This window comes from Carettochelys insculpta, chromosome 1 (assembly GCF_033958435.1).
Source record: "Carettochelys insculpta isolate YL-2023 chromosome 1, ASM3395843v1, whole genome shotgun sequence".
NCBI classification, from domain to species: domain Eukaryota; kingdom Metazoa; phylum Chordata; order Testudines; family Carettochelyidae; genus Carettochelys; species Carettochelys insculpta.
The window spans coordinates 239,973,125-239,993,690 of NC_134137.1; the positions used below are offsets into that span (position 1 = coordinate 239,973,125).

General features: G+C 42.9%; 1 protein-coding gene across 2 annotated transcripts in view; it reads right to left on the reverse strand.

Annotated features, from left to right (window-relative positions):
• Positions 1-20,566, reverse strand: part of VWF (von Willebrand factor) — a 233,766-nt gene that overhangs the window by 81,019 nt on the left and 132,181 nt on the right. For both annotated transcript variants that reach the window (XM_075003060.1, XM_075003070.1), the window contains 5 exons: positions 18,333-19,717; positions 15,802-15,921; positions 14,409-14,552; positions 1,146-1,289; positions 126-290 (listed from right to left, as the gene is read on the reverse strand). In XM_075003060.1, the coding sequence (XP_074859161.1) occupies positions 126-290; positions 1,146-1,289; positions 14,409-14,552; positions 15,802-15,921; positions 18,333-19,717 (1,958 nt within the window). The remainder of the gene's footprint in view (positions 1-125; positions 291-1,145; positions 1,290-14,408; positions 14,553-15,801; positions 15,922-18,332; positions 19,718-20,566) is intronic.

Sequence of the window (20,566 nt, forward strand, 5' to 3'; positions counted from 1 at the left end):
TCTGATATTAACTAAAGATTAATGTAATGAAAGGAGTAAGAAAACTACTTCTCTGTATTAGCCAAAGTCCATCCTTCCTGGTTGTTGTTTGTCTCCCTCAAGCTATAAAACTACATAAAATTTACCTCTGCACAATTTGTTGACAAACGCATCATCCAAGGTGACCATGCTGGGAAGGTCTTCAAATTGTCTTAGCTTGACGATCCTGTCAGTAGCAGATTTCCCAGTTAAAGTCCTCAGCTCCTCTTCATCATATTTATCACCAACTCCAATTGGGAACAATGCCACCCCTGGGAATTGGGAAGCAGGTTTTAAAAGTGTAATGGACAAGAAAGGAGCTTCCTTGCTTTTGCCTTGCACCTGTGAGTACAACTGAGAAATATTTCTTGCTAACAGTTTTCAAATAGTATTCACATTATTCCCTCCAAATAGGCTGTAGGCAATTCAGCATGTATATTACTATGTTTTCAATCAATGTATTTGTTATACAAGGTCATCATGAAGGAGTGGGAGACATTCAGAAAAAATAAGTTAAAAAACCTAAACCTTTGATCATCGGACATGCTGTTTTCTTTGTTTCAACTCATTTAATTAAAAACAACCATGAGCATTTAGATTGTGTTTTGTATTAGTAGGTTACAAAGTAATATTCCATTGTTATTTGCAAGTGAGGGATTCCAAGAGGTGAAATGCCTACTATGGTCACAATTCATAAAGACACCATACAATTTATATTGATACATTTACGGGGTTTACTAGTCATGGCAGAATATGACCTCAGAACCTCACAACAGCTTTCTCAAAGTGTGCTGGGGGGGAGGGGGCTCCTACATTTATGACATTTAAATTTCCTCATTATAATCCAGTCAAATCCACAAGGGTACTAAGATAATGGATGGCTGTAACTCAGGTGAGGTGTATGTTTGCCAAGCTGCCAATTAACAGGTCTGTACTTGAAGGTCCCCAAGAGTTATGGGGATCTGAAGTATTTGTTAATATCCATGTCTACCAAATAGTACACAACCATAGAGAATCACCATACTCAGTAACATGCCAGTGTTTGGATTTCTTCACCCTCCATCCCAATCTATTACTTTAAAAAATATGCAAATAGGTAAAAATAGAGGAAAAGTGATAAAATTTACTGTTGATGCTTGCAGAATATGCAGCAGTATCCACTGGATCCTCTGATTTGTCTGATACAATGATCACTGCTATCTTTGATGCATTGGGTCTTCCTCCATGAGCTTCAGACATAGCATGTTGAACTGCAAAATCTACTGCTTCCCCTAGGAGCAAATGAAAGGATCTATGAAAGAAGCAATGTATGACTTTCAAAAAGGCAATAATAATAAAGGCTCAATAGTGAATGCTGTGTAGGGAAAATGTTCTTTTCCAAAGCATTTTCAATATCTCTCTTTTCCCATCCTATAACATCTCTGACAGCTTTAAAATTTCATTGATATTGCTGTACTACTAATCCCTCCCTGTACAGAACATCTTTCTTAGCTTTCCAGTCTGAAATAGTGGGTATTTTATTGCCCTTCCCTTGGCTTAACCACTGGTTTAAGGGATGCCGTTTGTCGAAATGGTCACCTTTTCTGGACTTATTACCATGCCATTGGATTAGTAGAAGAAAGGAAAAAGAGGAGGGAACCAAGAGGAAAATATATTTTATAACACAGCTATTTTTTTCCTTTCTGTGGAGAAACAGTGACATCCAGTGGACAATTGTAGACATCACAACTGTTTTTGGTTCTCTGTGCCTTAAATATTGAGTCTGTTCTGGTCTGGCTTTGGTCTGAAGAAGTGGGTCTGTCCCACAAAAGCTCACCTAATAAATTATTTTGTTAGTCTTTAAAGTGTTACTTGACTGCTTTTTTGTTTTGATAGTATATAGACTAGCACAGCTCCCTCTCTGTTACTATAACTATTGGTCCTGTGGCACCTTATAGACTAACAGAAAAGTTTTGAGCATGAGCTTTCATGAGCACAGACTCACTTCATCAGATCAGTGAGTCTGTGCTCACGAAAGCTCATGCTCAAAACTTTTCTGTTAGTCTATAAGGTGCCACAGGACCCTTCGTTGCTGTTACAGATCTAGACTAACACAGCTACCCCTCTGATACTATAATTATTGGGTGCACTGTACTGTTTTTGTCACCTGCACAATTCCCAGAAAAGATCTAATGTGTTCCTGGTTTGGATAACTTTTTCTGTAACTGCAAGAAAGTGTGATTTGTTTGATTTCTATCTGTAATTTCTCTGATCAAGAAGTTTCAGACAAATCTGGACCATAGCCAAACAATTTGCACACAAAAAAAAGATTTATCACATTCTGCTCAGATGAAAGTCACAAGTTGGCTTAGGTAATATTCATTTTCTCTCTTACACAGTATCTGTGAGCATTCCCTCAACCCAATTTTTCTTCACAATAAGGACATCAGAAAGAGTAAGTATTGCAAATACTTGCACTAAGATATGTGTCTGCACCTTGGAAGTGATCATAGCCAGCTTTCTTGGAAGGTCTTTTGTATTTGAGAGTAGACTGATGAGATAATAAGTGTGAAAAATCATGATTCTTTGATTTTTTTTGAGTTGCTTACATAAGGGAAAGTCTTTAATACCAGGCTGTCTGGTCACCCTGCTTGGGGCTACAGGTATAGAAGCCCCAGCCAAAAGGTCACTAGGGGCCTAGCCACCAGAGGAGTCTGGCACAGGTTCTGAACTCCCAGGTTGCAAGGCAGATCCAGCACTCCAGGAAGCAGAGGACTGGCCTGGAGCACTGGGTTCACTGATAAATGAGCAGAGGAGGAGCTATCAGCTAGGACAGAGGCTCCTCTGCTCTCCAGACATTCAGGAGTCAGACAAGCAACAAGCCAGGTATAAAGAGAAGGGGAGATCTAGAACTGGACCCAGGGCATGGGCCTGTTGACTCTGGAGTGAACTGCTTGTGGGTTACCCACTCTGCACAAGGGCCGGGGCTTTGGCAATCCCTTGTATTCCTTTTGGACACCACTTACTTAGTAACTGATGTAAAATAATACTATGTGACTTATATAAACACGAATACAAGGCAAACAATGTATTAATAACAACCAGTACATAAAACTACAGTTTCAGGAAATAGTTTATGAGCAATCCTCAAGGCAGAAAATTCTTTTGTATAAGCATTCACTGAATAATTATGAATAACGAACATGCTCATAAAATATGAGATGCCCAGTCACAGATAATCCACCAAGAGAACATGGACACAGCTCTGATGCTTAAACCCTTTTGATTTAACAGCCTCCACATCATGCTTCCCCTGCCTCTTGCACCATAATTGTCTCATTATCAGCAAAGAAAGACGTTCTGTTCTTAAATTACAGAAAACAAGTGTAGCCTCTTGGAAGTCCACTCCACATATGGGTTGTTGCCAGCCTGGCAGCAGCAACTGAAGACTGCAAAGCTACAGATCAGGAAATCATGCTTTTGAGAAATATTTGCCCCCTAAGAAGCATCAGACTTCATATATGTATGCGCCTGGAGAGTTCTAAGACGCTAAGTTGAACTCTCCCCCATTTAAATTCTCAGTCCTGTATCAGGAGGCTCTTCTCCTTCTCCAAAACAAGGCCTCTTCCACTCACCTTATTCACCGCAGTCTCCTACTGTCTAGGGAATTTAATGCCTACATGCCTCCCTTATCTCAGCTGTTCACTCTCTTCTCCCAAGTTCGCAGCAATGTACTATTTCCTCCCCACTGAGGGCTGGCCATCCAATGAGCACTTCCTCTCAACATGTGTACACAGCCTGCCAGAAACGCTGAGACCTCACCAGTGAGTGTAGGCAGGTCCAGTCACACTTACAGCAGTCATGGGGTCTGAAGTGGCCATATCCTCCAGTAACCAGAAACCTGCTTCCTACAAGCACAGCTACTTCTGCTAGCAATCTTCTCACTGTTGATAACCAGCTAATCCCCAAGTATTAGACACTGTCCTGTGTATCTAAAGCTCCATCTCAGCCATATGTGCTTTAGTTTTTTTAGTAGGTACCATGGGTAGGCTGAGAGGGTATTAGATACAGGATGTGGCAAGTTGCTTATAAATAAAGAATGTACCAAAATGAAATGTCAGGTTTAACATTTCTGTTTCAGTCCTCTGGAATACTATATGCTGCTTAACATCCCTGAAGATTTACTTACTTTGGCCTCTCTCTGATAAACACATCCTTACATACCCTCAAGACAAGCCACCTCCCATGCACATGAAAACAATTAGCAAGGGAAGAAAAACTTCACCAACATCTTGATTGTTCTATGAAAGACTTTGGTTTCCATTTTCATTGTTTTATATTTAAGGAAATAATTTTTTCCTTGGATTTATTTCAATGGACAACAAAAAACAGACTGTTACAAGGTATAACACAATAGGAATTTTTTTTTTTAGTTTATCCAAATTTCTGCAGATATTTCTCCCCTTCCTTCAGAAGAGCTCTAAAGAAAGGAACCAGCTCTCTCCTAGATGTTAAGTGAGAAATACTAATCACAAAGTAAGTGGGCTAATCCAGAGAGTGAGACATCAGAGACAGGTCCCTTGCATAGTACTAGTGATGGCAACAATCATTGATAGAGCAGCTGGAATTTCTGAATATTATTTTAAGGTGCATTAGAATGGATCAACAACCCTGCATTTTCAGCCCCATGAAGGACATTTTAAATCATAGAGGGGTAGCGGTGTTAGTATGTAACTTCAAAAACAACACGCAGTCCCATGGCACCTTAGGCTATGTCTAGACTGAAGAGATCTGTCGGTAAAAGACATGCAAATTGTACAAAGCATTTGCATATCTCCTGCCGATTGTTCTGGCAGGAGATGATTTCCCAGTATTTGGCCAATCTACACCTCTGAGCTCCCAACAGAAGCTGACAATTATAGCCTTAGAGACTAACAAATGTATTAGGACATGAACTTTTGCGGGTAAAACCCTTGAAAACTCATGACCTAATAACTCTGATAGTCTCTAAGGTGCCATAAGACTGCTTGTAGTTTTTGACATGCTAACATTTATATAAAAATACCAAAGTACTGTGGTTAGTCAAAGCTTAGACATGTCCATCATCAGCCCTATAGAAAACCCACAGATGAATAGGAATCATCTTAACTACTCACACATGGGAAAGCCACAATGTGGTTTCTTTAAACGAAATACAGGAATGACAAAATATATATTATTTATTAACAACATTGGGTATAATCCTAGTGCCACTGAAGTTGGTGGGAGTTTTGTTCATACTCAAGGAATTTCACTCAAACTATTTTTCTTCCCTGAGAATAAAAACAAATAAACTACAGCATTTAATTGTAAGTCTTTAGGCTCAGACTATTAGTCAACATATTCCCACAAGTTCACTATCATTGTAAATTATTCTAGGCCTGTAACTAAATATATGGTTTATTATTTCAAATGGTTCTTGTTTCTTGTGAAAATATAAATATCAAAGAGACACGGCAAAAAAGGGCTTTGAAAGAAAAATTACTTTAATAGATGTATAGTAACAGAGAGATAGCCATGCTAGTCTGGATTCCAACAAAACAAAACAGAAGAAATATAGCACTTTAAAGACTAAATTTCTGCTATTTTGTTTTGTTTCAATAGATGTATGTATTTTTGATACTAGATACACAGCTTATGAAAAATAGATGTGGAAATCTTCAATGCTAAAGGGCTTCATTACATACTGAAAAGAAAAAAAATAAAAAAAGAGGCAAAGCTGGTAACACTTACACAATATGCAAATAGCCAGAGAGGAATAAGCCCAGAATACCCCTGCACTGCAGGTATTGCAGCATGTTTCTCCACTGACTCTAGAAATAATAGGCCCACCCTGGTTTCCGCAGGCATATAGATACCTAAATTTGGGCTTCTGCATTTTGAACTATAAAATTTAATCTTCTCCTGTTCAATTAGCTCTCAGAAGCTTTTCACTGAGGTAAATAGAAGCTCCTGGGTATTCAGCACCTTTGAAAATGAGCCCACTTAGGCCCAGTTTATGCTACAAAATCAGACTGACATACAGTTATGCATGTGTTTATGCTCAGGCCAAGCCTTCACTGTAAAGTTATGGTCAACAAGGTAGGTACAGTACAGCCACTGCTGTTTGCACATCGCTCAGAGGCATGCATGCGCGGCTGCTTGCATGACCACTCCCCATGCTCACCCGGAGTGCTTGTGTCAAAATAAAGTGTGGTGCAGTACAAGACAGGAGCGAGCCCCGTGTGTCACATGCTGCCAGACAGTGCAATGCATTTTGAAAAAGTTTTGCAAAGTGTTGTGGGACAGAAATGATTCACAGAGAAAACTCAGGAAGCTAGAGCTCAAGTTCCCAGGATGCAGTTTTCTCCATAATTTCCATTCCTGCGTTTAAAAAAAAAATACCACAGCCTGCATCTGACAGAAGCATGGGGCCCTGCACTGTTCTCATTAATAACCATTCTCCTGTATTTGCAGAGCTTTGCAAAATATCACAACAGGTCCTCCATGATTTATGAAATCTGGCTTATGAATATGCATAACTCCAAGACACTTTAGGCAAAATGCACCATGTGACATATCTTTTTAAAGCTACAACCTGATGAATATATTCTACTTCTGTGTATACATCATTCTTGTCTGTTAAGTTTAAAATATGAAGAGTGGATCTGTTTACAATTCTAGATATGCTAATGTGGCCAATTAGTAATACTCTGGAGACAAAATGGCCCAGTGCTCAAGACAATGATCTATAAAAGAGTTTGTTTTTCCTGCAAGTGCAAACTCTGATTGGTCCTACAAAGAAATATGACCAGGCCACCTGATGCTGGAACTCATTTTGGATCTGGTACTTTTCCACTCTATGGCTACGTCTACACTAGCACCAAACTTTGAAATGGCCATGCAAATAGCCATTTTGGAGACTACTAATGAAAGAAGGGGATTTCAAAGTTGGTGGGGTCCTTTTGAAAAGGAGCCCTGTCTGGACGAGCCACGCGGCAGTGAAAAGCAGCAATTTTGAAGAGCTGCGGCTAGCAACATGCTAATGAGGTGCTGAATATGCATTTCAGTGCCTCATTACTAATCTTCAAAATGGTTATTTGCATGGCCATTTCGAAGTCTGGTGATAGTGTAGACGTGGCCTACGTGAAAAAGTGTGAACTGAATGCAAAGAATTCTCACCGTGGGCAAAAAAGATATAAAGAAGGGAAATCAAACAACGAGTAGTGTCCAGACTACCGGAGACCCTCCACTCTGTCCTCAAGATCCTGCTGGAACTATCTAAGGCTGAATAGGTGGAAGGATGGGCTGAAGCTAGGAGGCTGCACAATTGTTAACATAAAAAATTATATGTAACAAGTTTCTTGGTGTATTAGGATTAGATGGTGTGCTTTGTTTATTTTAGCTTAGTAGCTTGCTTTGATCCTGCTGTGTTCTGTTGCAGTCTTAAATCCTACTTTTTGTATTCAATAAAAAACACTTTTGTTTATCATCAAGACCAGTGTAAATAACAGTTACCTGGGTGGGGATGGGGAGAAGCAACGACTGTGGATAACTCTTTCATTACTGAAGAGGATAAACTTTAAGCTCTCTCTGTGTAAAATCTTCATACAGAGTGTGAAAAGTCCCTTGTTGGCTGCCTTGGAGTTGTGTGGTTCTTGGTGGATTTTACTGGGTGCCTCAGACACACACAGTGGCCCTTCTGCTGCCGTAAGTCTTTCCAGAGGCAAAGGTCTTCATTTACCAGAGGGGAAGCAAAACCCATCAGAAGATTCAGAAGCCCCTGTCCTTCCACTAGGGCAGGTCTGCTGGGGAAGGTACGGGGATTCTAAGCCTGACCACTACTCTGAGCTGCAAATAGGGGAGGCAAATGTTGAGACTTTTGCTCTGCCCCAAACTCAGTAGCCTTCTCTGAGACACTTTTCCTACCATTTCCCACTAGCACCTTCCCCCTGAACCTGGCTGAGACACTTCTTTCTTCCGAAACCTCAGTCCTCCAGCCTCTCTTCCTGGTCCACTCCTCATCTCCTTCCCCTGCCTTCTACCCCTCACCTGGGGAAAACCTTTTATAGAGACCCAGGAGGCTTTAACTGGCAGCAGGTAACTGATTACTCTTTTTTGCTGCGGACTGATACTTAAGTCCCAACTGCCTGCCTTGGTTACTGGGCCACACTCTGTGAGCAAACATTGGAAACAAAATGCCACTAACCCAGCTGCCAGTATATTTGCCTTCCACCAGGCTGCCTGTGGTCTACCACAAGAGGAAGATGTATATATTTGGGATTTTAATCCTCCTTGGGGCTGTGATCCTAGATACTATCAATGGTCTTATAGCTGAGCTCTCCCAGAGAAAATATGGTTCAGCATGGTATGGAGGGAGGAGGAGCTAATACCCTAGATCTGTGCCTCGGCTCAGGAAGATCAGTACTTCTGGCCCAATAGGACAGGGTGGCGGGGTGCCCCACAGGGCAGGGTGGTGGGCTCAGTGGCATGACCAGCATACCAGGTGACAGTCTCAAGGGGACCTCTGTGATCCAATCCATTACAATACTAACTTAAAAAAATAACTGGGTGAAAATTTAAAACTAGAAAAAAGACAAACTTTTATGTCCATTTGCATGCACACACAGTAGTCCAATTGTGGCTATGCATACACCAGCCATGGCTCTCATAGGTCAGTGCATGTGAAGCTGTCCTTTTCCTTCATGTCCCTGGCATGGAGTGATAGAGGTTAGGATATGGCTTGGGGATGTCGAGAGAGCAGCAAAAATGGAATTATCCAGGGACTGCACAGGCAAGCTGTGTCTACACGTGCACGCTACTTCGAAGTAGCGGCACTAACTTCGAAATAGCGCCTGTCGCGGCTACACGCGTCGGGCGCTATTTCGAAGTTAACTTCGACGTTAGGCGGCGAGACGTCGAAGTCGCTAACCTCATGAGGGGATCGGAATAGCGCCCTACTTCGACGTTCAACGTCGAAGTAGGGACCGTGTAGACGATCCGCGTCCCACAACGTCGAAATTGTGGCGTCCTCCATGGCAGCCATCAGCTGGGGGGTTGAGAGACGCTGTCTCTCCAGCCCGTGCGGGGCTCTATGGTCACCGTGTGCAGCAGCCCTTAGCCCAGGGCTTCTGGCTGCTGCTGCTGCAGTGGGGGATTCATGCTGCATGCACAGGGTCTGCAACTCGTTGTCGGCTCTGTGTATCTTGTGCTGTTTAGTGCAAGTGTGTCTGGGAGGAGCCCTTTAAGGGAGCAGCTGGCTATTGAATCCGCCCTGTGATCCTGTCTGCAGCTGTGCCTGGCACCCTTATTTCGATGTGTGCTACTGTGGCATGTAGACGTTCCCTCGCAGCGCCTATTTCGATGTGGTGCTGCGCAACGTCGATGTTGAACATCGACGTTGGCAGCCCTGGAGGACGTGTAGACGTTATTCATTGAAATAGCCTATTTCGATGTCGCCACATCGAAATAAGCTACTTCGATGTAGGCTTCACGTGTAGACGTAGCCGCAGAGTCCAGGATTCTTTGACTTCTGTGTCAAACAGTGCTTGCAGCATTTGGATTTGCTGCCTGAGAAGCCATATTACATTCAGGTACATCTCTTTCTCTTTGTTCAACTGGAACTCCTGGGCCTTTTTTCCATCTTCTCTTCCCATGCTGTTGGTCATATTGGAGATACACAGACACATCTCACAGAACTGGAAGGGGCCTCAGGAGGCCATTGAGTCCAGTCCCCTGCCCTCTTGGCAGGATCAAGTACCACCCCAACAGATTTTTTTAACTCTATTTTTCCCCAGACCCCTTAAGGGCACCCTCAATGACTGAGCTCACAAACCTGGGTTTAGCAGGACCATGCTCAGACCACTGAGCTATCCCTCCCCACCAAGAGATGTCGGATCTCCAACCCCTTTGTTCATGGGTCCAACACACAAGTGGCTTGCAAGAGCTTTCAGAAGAAGTCCTTCCTGTTGCTCTATTTTCTTCTCCTGATCAGGCCCAGGCATTCTGTGGGTGTGGAGGGAGCACCCCTACAGCCTGCAGTAGGAGGAGCTGCTGACAGAACAGAAAACCATTGGATTTACAGTCACTATGAAATGGGACAGATGAGTTTCAAAAATTCCTTCCTGCCATTGCTCCCACTTTTAATAAGAAAAGTTACTGATACTTCACATCTTGGATAACTTCTTTACCGCACCACTATCCAGCCCCAGCCAAGGTGACTATGGCTCAACAGGGGTAAGCGGGGGAAAGATTTTTCTTCTGCTTACAGCTATTGAATTTCATTACCTGTTCCATGGATACAATGATAGGGGAATGGCACTGAATATTGGTACTATTTTCCACAGGCTGTGGTGATTTTAGCTGGTATCTCATCCCAGAAGATCACAAAGGTAAGGGGAAAACAGCTGCTATTGGTGTCCAGAAATTGCATAGAATTGTATGCTGCTGGCCTGTTTAATGAGGTGGCTGCAGAGTGGCATGGGAAAGTGTCCTACTACGGCAGAAAAAATAAAGCTACCATCCCTAGAAACCTTTGGAACACTATTGCAGAGTGTCTCCATGAAAGCGTCATTGAGATCTTTCAGCAGATTCAAAGGGACATGAACTGTTCCACATGCCTAATACAGCAGAAGACTTAAAAGGAGATGTCAATTCTGCCTGTCTGCTGAGTGCCCATCTCTTCTTTTCTGGGTAAAACAGGAAAAAGGCAATACTTCTTTCTTTTTAGCATGGGGACTAGTCAAACACCATCTTTAAATGTATGCACTGTAAGGAAAAATCCACACTCTTATTCAAGTTCTCTTGCCCTTCATCAGGCTCATCTGTGCTCACCTGTAGGACTGACTAAACTGTGGCAGAGTCTCAGAAAGGTCCTGGTTCAGGGTAATGCTGAAGTCCCTCATTGTTTCTCCTTCTCTGTCACTCTTCTTCTCCTCACTGTAGTGATCAACATCTCATGCTCTTTCAAAGTATCCACAATAGTTTGTAGAGTGCTGACTCGGTCTCCACCAAGATGTCATGCAGTTCCTCATAAAAGCATCAGCTTTGTGGCACAATGCCAAATCTCAGCTGGAGCACCCTGGTCTTGTGGAATCTCTGGTGAACTTCCTTTACTTTCATGTAGCACTGCCACTGATCAACATCATACCCCTTTGCCTGCTACCCCCATGTCATCTTCAGATAGCTGGTCAAAGTTCTATGGCTGACCCATAGCTGTGCTTGCACAATGTCGTCTCCCCACAGGCCCAGAAGAGCTGACATTTCCTGTTTACTCCTGGGAGGAATGTGTGGAACCAGAATGGTTAGGTGGGCAGCTGCGTACAATAAAGGATGCACTTCTAGGTGTGCTCAGTCCTGGGTTAAAAATGTGCTTGTAAAACATGTGAAAGGATCAGAACCTCTTGCTTTAGATTCAAGTTAGGTAAATTGGTGGCCAAGTGTTATAAAAGATCAAAAAAGGACCAGATAAATTCAGGGAGGTTAGGTCCAGCAATACTTATTAACCAAGGTGGGTAGGAAGGGTGTTTGCTAGTCTCCATTTGTCAGAGGCTGGAAATAGGTGACAGAAGAGTCACTGCTCAATGATTGCCTGTTCTGTTCACTCCCTCTGGGGCATCTGGCATTGGTCACTGTCTGAAGACAGGATACTGGACTAGATGGACCTTGGTTCTGACCGAGTCCAGCCCTTATGAAAAATTTGAACTGACAACTCTGAGTCTTAATGTGAACCTGTAAGACTTTGTATGGATTGCTCACCTTTCAATATTTCAGAGTCCAAAGAGGCAATGGAAATGCAGGCGCAGAAATATGTTAGAATATATGAATTTGAAGTTTTGCCTTCTGAGGAACCAGAGGGCTGATAGAGAAAACTGTTTATGCGACCTTAATTATGACAGAGCATGTACAATGCTCTGCTTTAAATATCTTGGGGCCCAATGCTTAATTTGAAGGACAGAGATGCCTGGACCACTCATTCTTAACAATCGTAACTGATGCAGCAAGCTCAGAATTGCCAAGCCTAGAGGTGCCAGGGGTCAGCTCTGGCAATCCTTATAACATCTTAAGCACTGCTGGTGGCCTTGACAACCATGGATTAAGAATATTACACACACACACACACACACACACACACAAACTCATTTAAAAAGGAAATATTAAAGTTGCAAAGTCAAGTAACAAAATGATAGCAAATACCAGACATAAGATTGCCTGTGCTTCTGTAGTTTGGCTCCCTCGCCTGTATGCATTATGATGCATTCTTTAATTATACTATTTCCCCATTGGATTCTTGCTTCATTCAGCCCACAGGACAAAGGGTGCTTATCAGCAATTCATTTTTTGTTTTCTCATTGTTGTTAAACTAGAAGATTTTCCCAGCATTGCTCAGGTCTGTAACTCATTTTTTTTATTTTTCTTCATTGAAATCATTGCACTGGGGTGGGGCTGGGGACGAGGGGTTCAGTAGGCAGACTGCACTAGGGAGAGAAGACTAGCCCAGCCCTCTCTCATCACAGCAGGTTGGGGCTGGGTAAGAAGGGCCTCTCTTTGGCCTCTGAAGTTACAGCAAGCACAGTTGGAAGAGTGGGCGTTTTCCCCTGGCGGGTGCAGGTCCAGGTCCAGGTTTGTCTGCCCCTTGCACTCCTGCAGCCAGAGTGAGGAACGCAGTCAACTGTGCACTTTCCCCTCACTCCCTGATGAAGGGGAACAGCCAGCAATGTTCCCATATGAATCACGGGAATGGAAGCTTCAGCCGTCCTGCCTTCCCAAAAGGGTGTACTGGGGGATGGGAGGCTCAGGGCTGGGGCAGTCCCAGAGGGCAAAGGGGCCAGCCAGCCAGACCCTTTTACCTGCTTGGTCATTCTGTCACTTTTCTATATGTTTTTATGAGAAGTATTCCCTTTCCAAACCCTTACCTTGCTTTAACTTATAAGAGGATAAGGTGTACCAAATTTGGTAGTATTCACTCATACCATCCAGGTGAGACACAAACTCACAGACAAACCCTCTCAAATATATAGCTGATGAATAGATGGCAGACTGAACACTAGCAGAGTGAGTTGAATACTCATGTGTTTCCCAAGAGCACTGAGCCTTCTATTCCACCAGCCTGATTCATCAATGCTTATTAAACGTGCTGGGGTACAGTATCAATACCACCAGTGATCACTTGCTTGGTAGGAAGTATTTCTATTCCATTCGTTTCTTGGTACCTGAGAGCCTTCCAACAAAAAATTAAAAAAATATCACTGACAACTCAATAATGCATCTCACAGTCTATTTCCTCTCACCAGGACAGGGCCATGTTTTCACTGCTTATCCTGCTAACCTCTGTAGTTTACTGTACATTACATAGGAGACTTAATGAAACTTATCTATCTGAATGTAACAATTTCTCCCACAAAGAGCTTGTTAGAAGGCTCATCAGCCATCTGGAATTTTTATTTCTCCAGGCTGAGAAAGCAATCGTAACCAATCCTCCTGCGAACTATGGAGGTCAGATTTTATTTCTTACTTTTCTATAGCAATAACTCTTTACAGGATGAAGTAGACCAAAGACCCTAAAATCTATACACTTCTCTGCTCTTATAGGACCCTGATGTTCGATGGCTGCCAGATAGAATGTGGTTCCAGTCCAGAATAATGAAATTCTCAGAGTATTTGGTAAAAGAGCTGATGTATTGTAATATAATTTGCCTTTGTAGAATCTACAACTGGAAAGATCACACACAGTCTTCTCAGGATCATAGGGGAATTTGGGTTACCCAGGAATATTAGTACTAACAGAGATTTGTTTCTGGGATACAGTTTTGTGGAAGTGATTGAAGCTGACAAATTGATGATGATCTAAATCCTAAATTAGCATTTTCCTTCACTTGCCTGAGAGATACATAACCCATGAATAGTGAGAACTAGTTTTAGGATTAAAGAAAATAGTCTTCTCCCTTCTAATGTAAACTGAGGTATGCTACAACTTTTGCAACTCTTAGACAGACAGGTTTTAGAATATTCTGAAACTCCTTGTCCATAAAACAACTTATATCTTGAATGAAATATGAAAAAATACATTAAGCACTGCTCACCAACATATTTAAACCAAACTAGCACAGCTCTATCTGTCCAAGATCGTAGGCAATGTTGTTGTAGCTGCAGCCATCCCAGGACAGTAAAAAGTCAAGCTGAGTGAGGGAATATCTTTTATTGGACCAACTTTCTTTGGTGAGAGAGACAAGCTTTTGAGCTTACACAGAGCTCTTTATAAGGTCAGAAGTTGGTCTAGTAACAGATATTACCTCATCCATCTTATGTCATTAATGTCAAAGATAGTGTTTAGGACCAATCTATATTTAAAATTTACACATACATATGCACACACATATACACAACTGACTTACCTAGTTTGCTGGGACCTTGATCTCTTTGCTGAATTGAGCTCACCCTATTTAGTAGATTTTCTCTCTCTTGTGGCATGTTCCATGAAATTTCTAAAGTATTTGCCCTTCCATACTGGAGAACAGACACTTGAGTCAAGGTATTGCCTGAAGGGAAAAGCAGAAGACAAATTATATAAATCAAAGAGTCCACCTGAACAATTTAAAACATAAATCTTAGTCACTTTATATGAAGTAGAATGGATTGGGAATTTCCCATCAAAATTATTTTCTGAAAGAAAATAAGTTTCCACAAAATTTTCAACATCAAAAAACCCTGATTTCGTATAAATCTTCCAATTTTTCATTCAGAAAAATGTAAATTAAATAATGTTATGTGAGTTTGAACATTTTGCTTTGTTGAACCAATCTGAATAGTTTTATCTGAATTAGTTTAACAAAATGTCAAACTGTGTTTTCCTCAAAACACATTGTTGTACGGGGAGTTATAATTTGGGTCCCATTCTATCTTATGTCATGATTAGAGAGATTAGAGAGAGTGGTCATACTTAGTCAAGATGTTTTTAACATCAGGAGATTTTTCAAGCAGTAGATGCATGCACCTAGAGCACGGGGGGAATCTTACTGTTAGGACTGGGACATAAGTGGCCACATCCAGTTGCTATAATCAGGAGCTAGGCCAAGGGTTCCAGCCAGAACTGGAGACCATCGCCAAGGATCAGAAACTGTTCATAGGAAAACAAAAACCCAGAAGCATGGCAAGGAAGCCAGCTCCAGGAATTAGGCAAGGCAGGCTCCAATATAGCATCCAAGTAGAGCCCGTTTTATGCCATCAACATCCTGTGTCCCTCTTGGGTTTCAGTAGAAAAGTCTGATCAATCAGATATCCTGGAGTTCTTCCATTCAGGGCCCAAGCAAGCCACCCTTTTGTAGCTTCAGGTTTCATGGTCTCTTTGCTTGATTAGTTAGTAGTAAGCTGCTGAGTGGGAGTAGGAACAATTGACTGGAACCCTGCAGAAACAGGTTTGAGATCTATCGGTTTGTAACAGTTGCCCCCTTAAAACAAAATATTGTCCCCCTCCCTCAGGACATTTCCCCAGCCATCATCAGGAAGGATATGATTCTAACCCGCACTGGACCCAAGTGCACCACCTCCTGTATCTTGACATGAGAAACAGCCAAAATTTCAGCTGACACCAGGCATTTTCCAAATCCTCCTCTGACACCAATCAATAGAAAGAAATACAGGGGATCACTCACGTATGGAAAGTTGAGTTTAAACACTTTCTCAAAGCAGGTTGTACATGTGTAAAGCATTGAGGTCAATACTGCCACGGGCCTTGCATGAATAAAGCCAGAACAAAAAGCTATTACAGTTAAAGGGCTGTTTACTTACCAACGTTAGAGCGTTCAATAAATGCTTTTACAAAACTTTTCATTTCCTCAAAATCTGATGCTCCAACATTAGAACTTCCACCCAGAAGAAACATGATATCCATTGGTCTGCTGCAATGTACTGAAAAGCATATTAAAATGCTTCTTATACAAAATACCAAGTATCTGCTGAATAAGGCAAGAAAGATGGAAGCAAAAGGACAGAAGGCAGATGGAGGGTGGGAAAACAGCAATGCAGTTCTTCTGATAGAAGCAACAACATCTTCCACGTCAGAACATCCTAGACTATATATTCAACATGAGAGCTTTGCTCCCTAGGTCTCCAAGAAAAACATCTCATGATCATTCCCAAACCCAACAAAACTTTAAGATGTTGCTTTATTTGGCAGAGATGAGGTCTCAGGTGGTATTCCATGTCCATTTTTGAACAACACACTTTCAGAAGAGACGTGGACAAAATATTGAGACAGTCTGGAGGACGGCAACAAAAATGATAAGAGTTTAAAAGAACTGGGCATGTTTTGTCTGGAGAAGAAAAGAATGAAGGTGGAACATAGTAACAGGTCTTATGCAAAAGGTTGCAAATAGTACAGTGATCAACAGTCCTCTATGCCACTAAGGGCAGGTCTACACTATGGGAAGAAATTGATGTAAGATATGCAACTCCAACTCTGTGAGTTGTGTAGCTGCAGCTGAAGTACCTTGCACCAATTTTCTACGTTGTCCCCACAGTGCAAAGTTGATGGGAGAAACTCTCCCATCAGCTTTCCTTACTCTTCCCTAGAGGAGTACCAAGATCAATAGCAGTGCTAAATCAACCCCAGAAAATCACCACCAGCACATTGACCTGGCCATGACTGTAGACAAGCCCTAAGGGTAGGAAAAGTAGGAATTGGTTTAGTTTGCAGTACAGGGTATTTAGGTTAGATATTAGGAAAAAGCATTCTAACAATAAGGGATGCCAAGTACTGGAACAAGTTACATAGGGAGAGTGTGGAATCTTCATCACTAGATTTTAACAGAATACCTATGAGGTATGGTATAGGCCAGTGATTGGCAACCTGCAGCCCACAGGCAGCCCATCAGAGTAACATGTGCAGCCCGCAAGCCATTTTGTTTACTGTTGCTCACACACAGGGTTACCAGATTCTGCTGGTTTCCAGACAGAGTTTTTTTTCCCCCACCACCGATATTACTAATGTGACGTGCATATAAAGCAAGGGCCTCTGAAGTGAGGTGCATGTGGACTGCACACAACATTGATTGTGAGAACCATGCATTCTCTCCACATCCAATTCGTACGCCACACAAATTTAACTCATGCACGTGCAGTTAGGAAAACTACCACATCCCAGGAGGCTGTCTTCGTTACAAATATCTTGCGGCCCGCTGAGATGAAGGAGAGCCAGTCATGCAACTCCCTCACTAGCCTAGGTTGTCTGTCACTGGCCCAGGTACATTTAATCCTACCTCAGTGAGGGGATGAAGTAGATGACCTCTTAAGAGCCCTTCCAGCTCTATATATTTATGATTCACAAAGAAGTTTCACAGTGAAATAATCAAACCCCTAGAAGCAGAGGAAGGAAGCGATTTTAACTTCTAATAGGCAAGCAGATAAAAATCAGGTATATACGGGTCCATCAGCTGTTTTTTAATGACCTGAAAACCAAAACGGAATCCTACAAAATGTCAAAACATGAACAAAGTGCTAAGGAAAAGTACAAAAGAACAGCACAATCATGAAGGAACAAAATAAGAAAGACTAAGGCCAAATCTACACTAAACTAAAGTGATGTGATTAGGAGCTGACAGAGTGAAACAAGCTAGGGCCACTTCCAGAGGCGAGTAGAGAGGCAGGCTTGACCTCTGCTGCTGGTGCCAAACCCAACGCTAATCCTCCCCAGTCTGTGTTGCTCAGGGGAGGGGGCTTGGAACAAGAAGTGGAATGGGGGCAGGGAGGAGTACAACAGGGATGGGAAGAGGGAGGACAGAGTGGTGCAAAGGTGGAGCTTAGGGAAAGGGGTGGAGTGTAGGCAGACTGGAGCAGAGCAGGTGTGCAACAGGAGCAGACTAGGGGCAGAGCAGGGACAGACCAAGGGATTTTCTCGCCCCCATCCCCCCTTCGCCAAGGGATGACCCTACTGGGAGCAGCCCATCGCGGGACCAGCCTGGGGGTAGGGATGGCCCCCAGAGCCTGCAACACTGCATATCGCAGCAAGCAGACATGTAAGGCCCCACAAAATTCTGGACAATTTGGTGCCCCAAATTTTGTCATACTTACCAAGTGACATATTTTGCATATTGGTAGGGACAGCCTTGCTCCCTCAGTGTTCTTGAAACAAATGACATCTGGGGCTTGTTAAGTGGAAGGCTGGCATCTACAGCTCAGTGCTTGATACTAGGAAAGGCAGGGTTGTGACAAGCAGAGGAGGTATCCTGAAGACTTGGAAAGCAACATGCAAAACTGAATCTCTCCTTTATTCCAGAAAAAGCGTGATGAAAAAGAGAGAATGAAAATATATCCAACCTTACCCGGTAGCACCATGGATTGCCCTGAGCAGCATGTTTTCAACACTAGGTCGGGCGCTTCTCGAATAAGTTTGTTATAACCGTCTATGATTATTGGTGTGTGGTGTTGACTGATCTTCTCAAGCTCTTGAATGTTCACATTGGGACTAACACCTATAGGGATCACATTTATGTCATCCGAAACACGAGAGATGACATCAGTGGCAGGGTTTGCAGTTACCATGTACACTAAGTGTGGCACTTCTCCCCGACCCCCATTGTCTGTGGTAAATGTGTGTTCAGAAACATAGTTGAGGGCATTTCCAGTGTTGGTGGCATTCCCTCCTTGGTACTGTATCTTCCTCACATTCTCAATAATATTTTCCTTTGACTGTGGTTCCTTGAAGGAATACTCAACTGTGACAGTGTACGAGTACTGTATAATAGTAATATGAATGGTTTCTTCTCCTATGTCCATTTCTCTGAGAACTTTAGCAATGAACTCCTTGATTAGATTAAAGTTCTCTTCTCCTACTTTTTCAGACCCTTCAACAACAAAAGCTATATCAAGCACTTTGGAAATTACTGGTCTTTGAGTTGGCAATGGTGTCATAGTTGATCTTGTGAACTCCCAGTCTTGATAGGGCACTGTCATGAAAATTGCCTGGGATGGAACTGTAATAGGCTTTTGAGTAGTAGTTGTTAACACAACAGGTACGTCAGGTGCAAGATCACACAGGTAATTGATTATTTCATCCTTGTTCTCCATTAGCTCTTGCACATTGTTCATTATGAAGGCCTTGTTTTCTGGCCGCTGCCTTTCAATTAGCTTGATTTGCTCCATACTAACAAATGGTCCAATTCCTACTGGCATTACTATGATCTTCTTCTTTTTCAAAAGAGGGAGGATTCTCCGAATTTCTCCTGGAGACTTGCTGGCTGTCAATAACAGAGCAATTCTGGCAGCATTTGTCCTTGGGGCCTTTCCAAACACATGGAATACAATATATTTGAGCACTTCAGGGGCAGAGGCAACTTCTCCACCAGTGTATTTTATGTTTTGGACAATCTTCTTCATCTGAGATTGTGTTTTAATATCTTTGAGACCAAGATAGATGTTGGAACCAGTGCCATATTCCAGAACAGACACTCTGATTTTCTTTTGGGAGATGTGGAGTTTTTCCATCATGCTAATTATGAAAGCTTTTAATAATTCAAAGTCCTTTTCTAAGAGCTTATTGGAGCCATCCATCAGGAAGGCCAGGTCCATCATTTTGCTGCAGGAGTATACACGTGTCCCTACATCTATATCTGTATCCTCTGGAGCAACTGGCGTTGGAGTAATGGCTACTTCCTCTCCCTCTGATGACTCACAGGGAGTACATGTTAAGTTCTTTCCTTCACAATAACTGCAAGAATCACCAAAAACCAGAGGTAAAATGGATATGAATAAAAATAAATCACCCTAGAATTAATATAGTTATACCTCACGTAAAAATGAGTATTAAAACAATTCAGGAGGAATATATGATTCCCATGCCATAGTGTATCAACTGACTACCAAGATCCATATCCTACTTTGATTAGTATTCTGTTTGCTGCTTCCCAGAGAATATAACTGACACCAATGGTGCTACCTGGCCAATTGCACATACACACATCCCTCGCTATACAAGCACAACTGGTTCCCAACTTTCTGCTCGTAGGCAGAAAATCCTAAGAGGGACACTAAATTCCTATTAAATTACAAGTAAAAGTTTCTGATTAGTTCCTAGGGCTTCTAACTCAGGGAAGGAGTGACAGCAGGTGGTGCTGCTTTTGAAAGGTGAGTGAACCTTGGGTTGGGGAGGGTTAAAGGCTGGGGGTAGTTTGGGGTGGAGCGTGGGAAGGAGGGTTAAAATCTGGTGGCGGGTTTGGAGGGGTTCAGGCTGCCATGGTCTGGGGCCGGCGGCTCAGGCAGCAGGGGGATCTGGCTGAGAGATGATAAGGGGGGTCTGGCTGCTGCTGTTTGGGGCTGTGGGGCCACAGGGGTCAGGCGGCGGGGGGCCTGGCTGCTACAGTTTGGGGCCACGGGGCCGGTGGGGGTCAGGCCAGGGGGGTTACAGGCAGCAGGGGGTACAGGTGGCAGGCTGCGGGGCGGTCAGGCTGTGGGGCTGGGTCAGGTAATGGGGGTTACAGATGGCGGAGGGGTGGGGGGTCACAGGTGGCAGCAGGGTCTGGCCACTGGAAGGTTAGGCTGCGGGGGGTCAGTAAGGGGG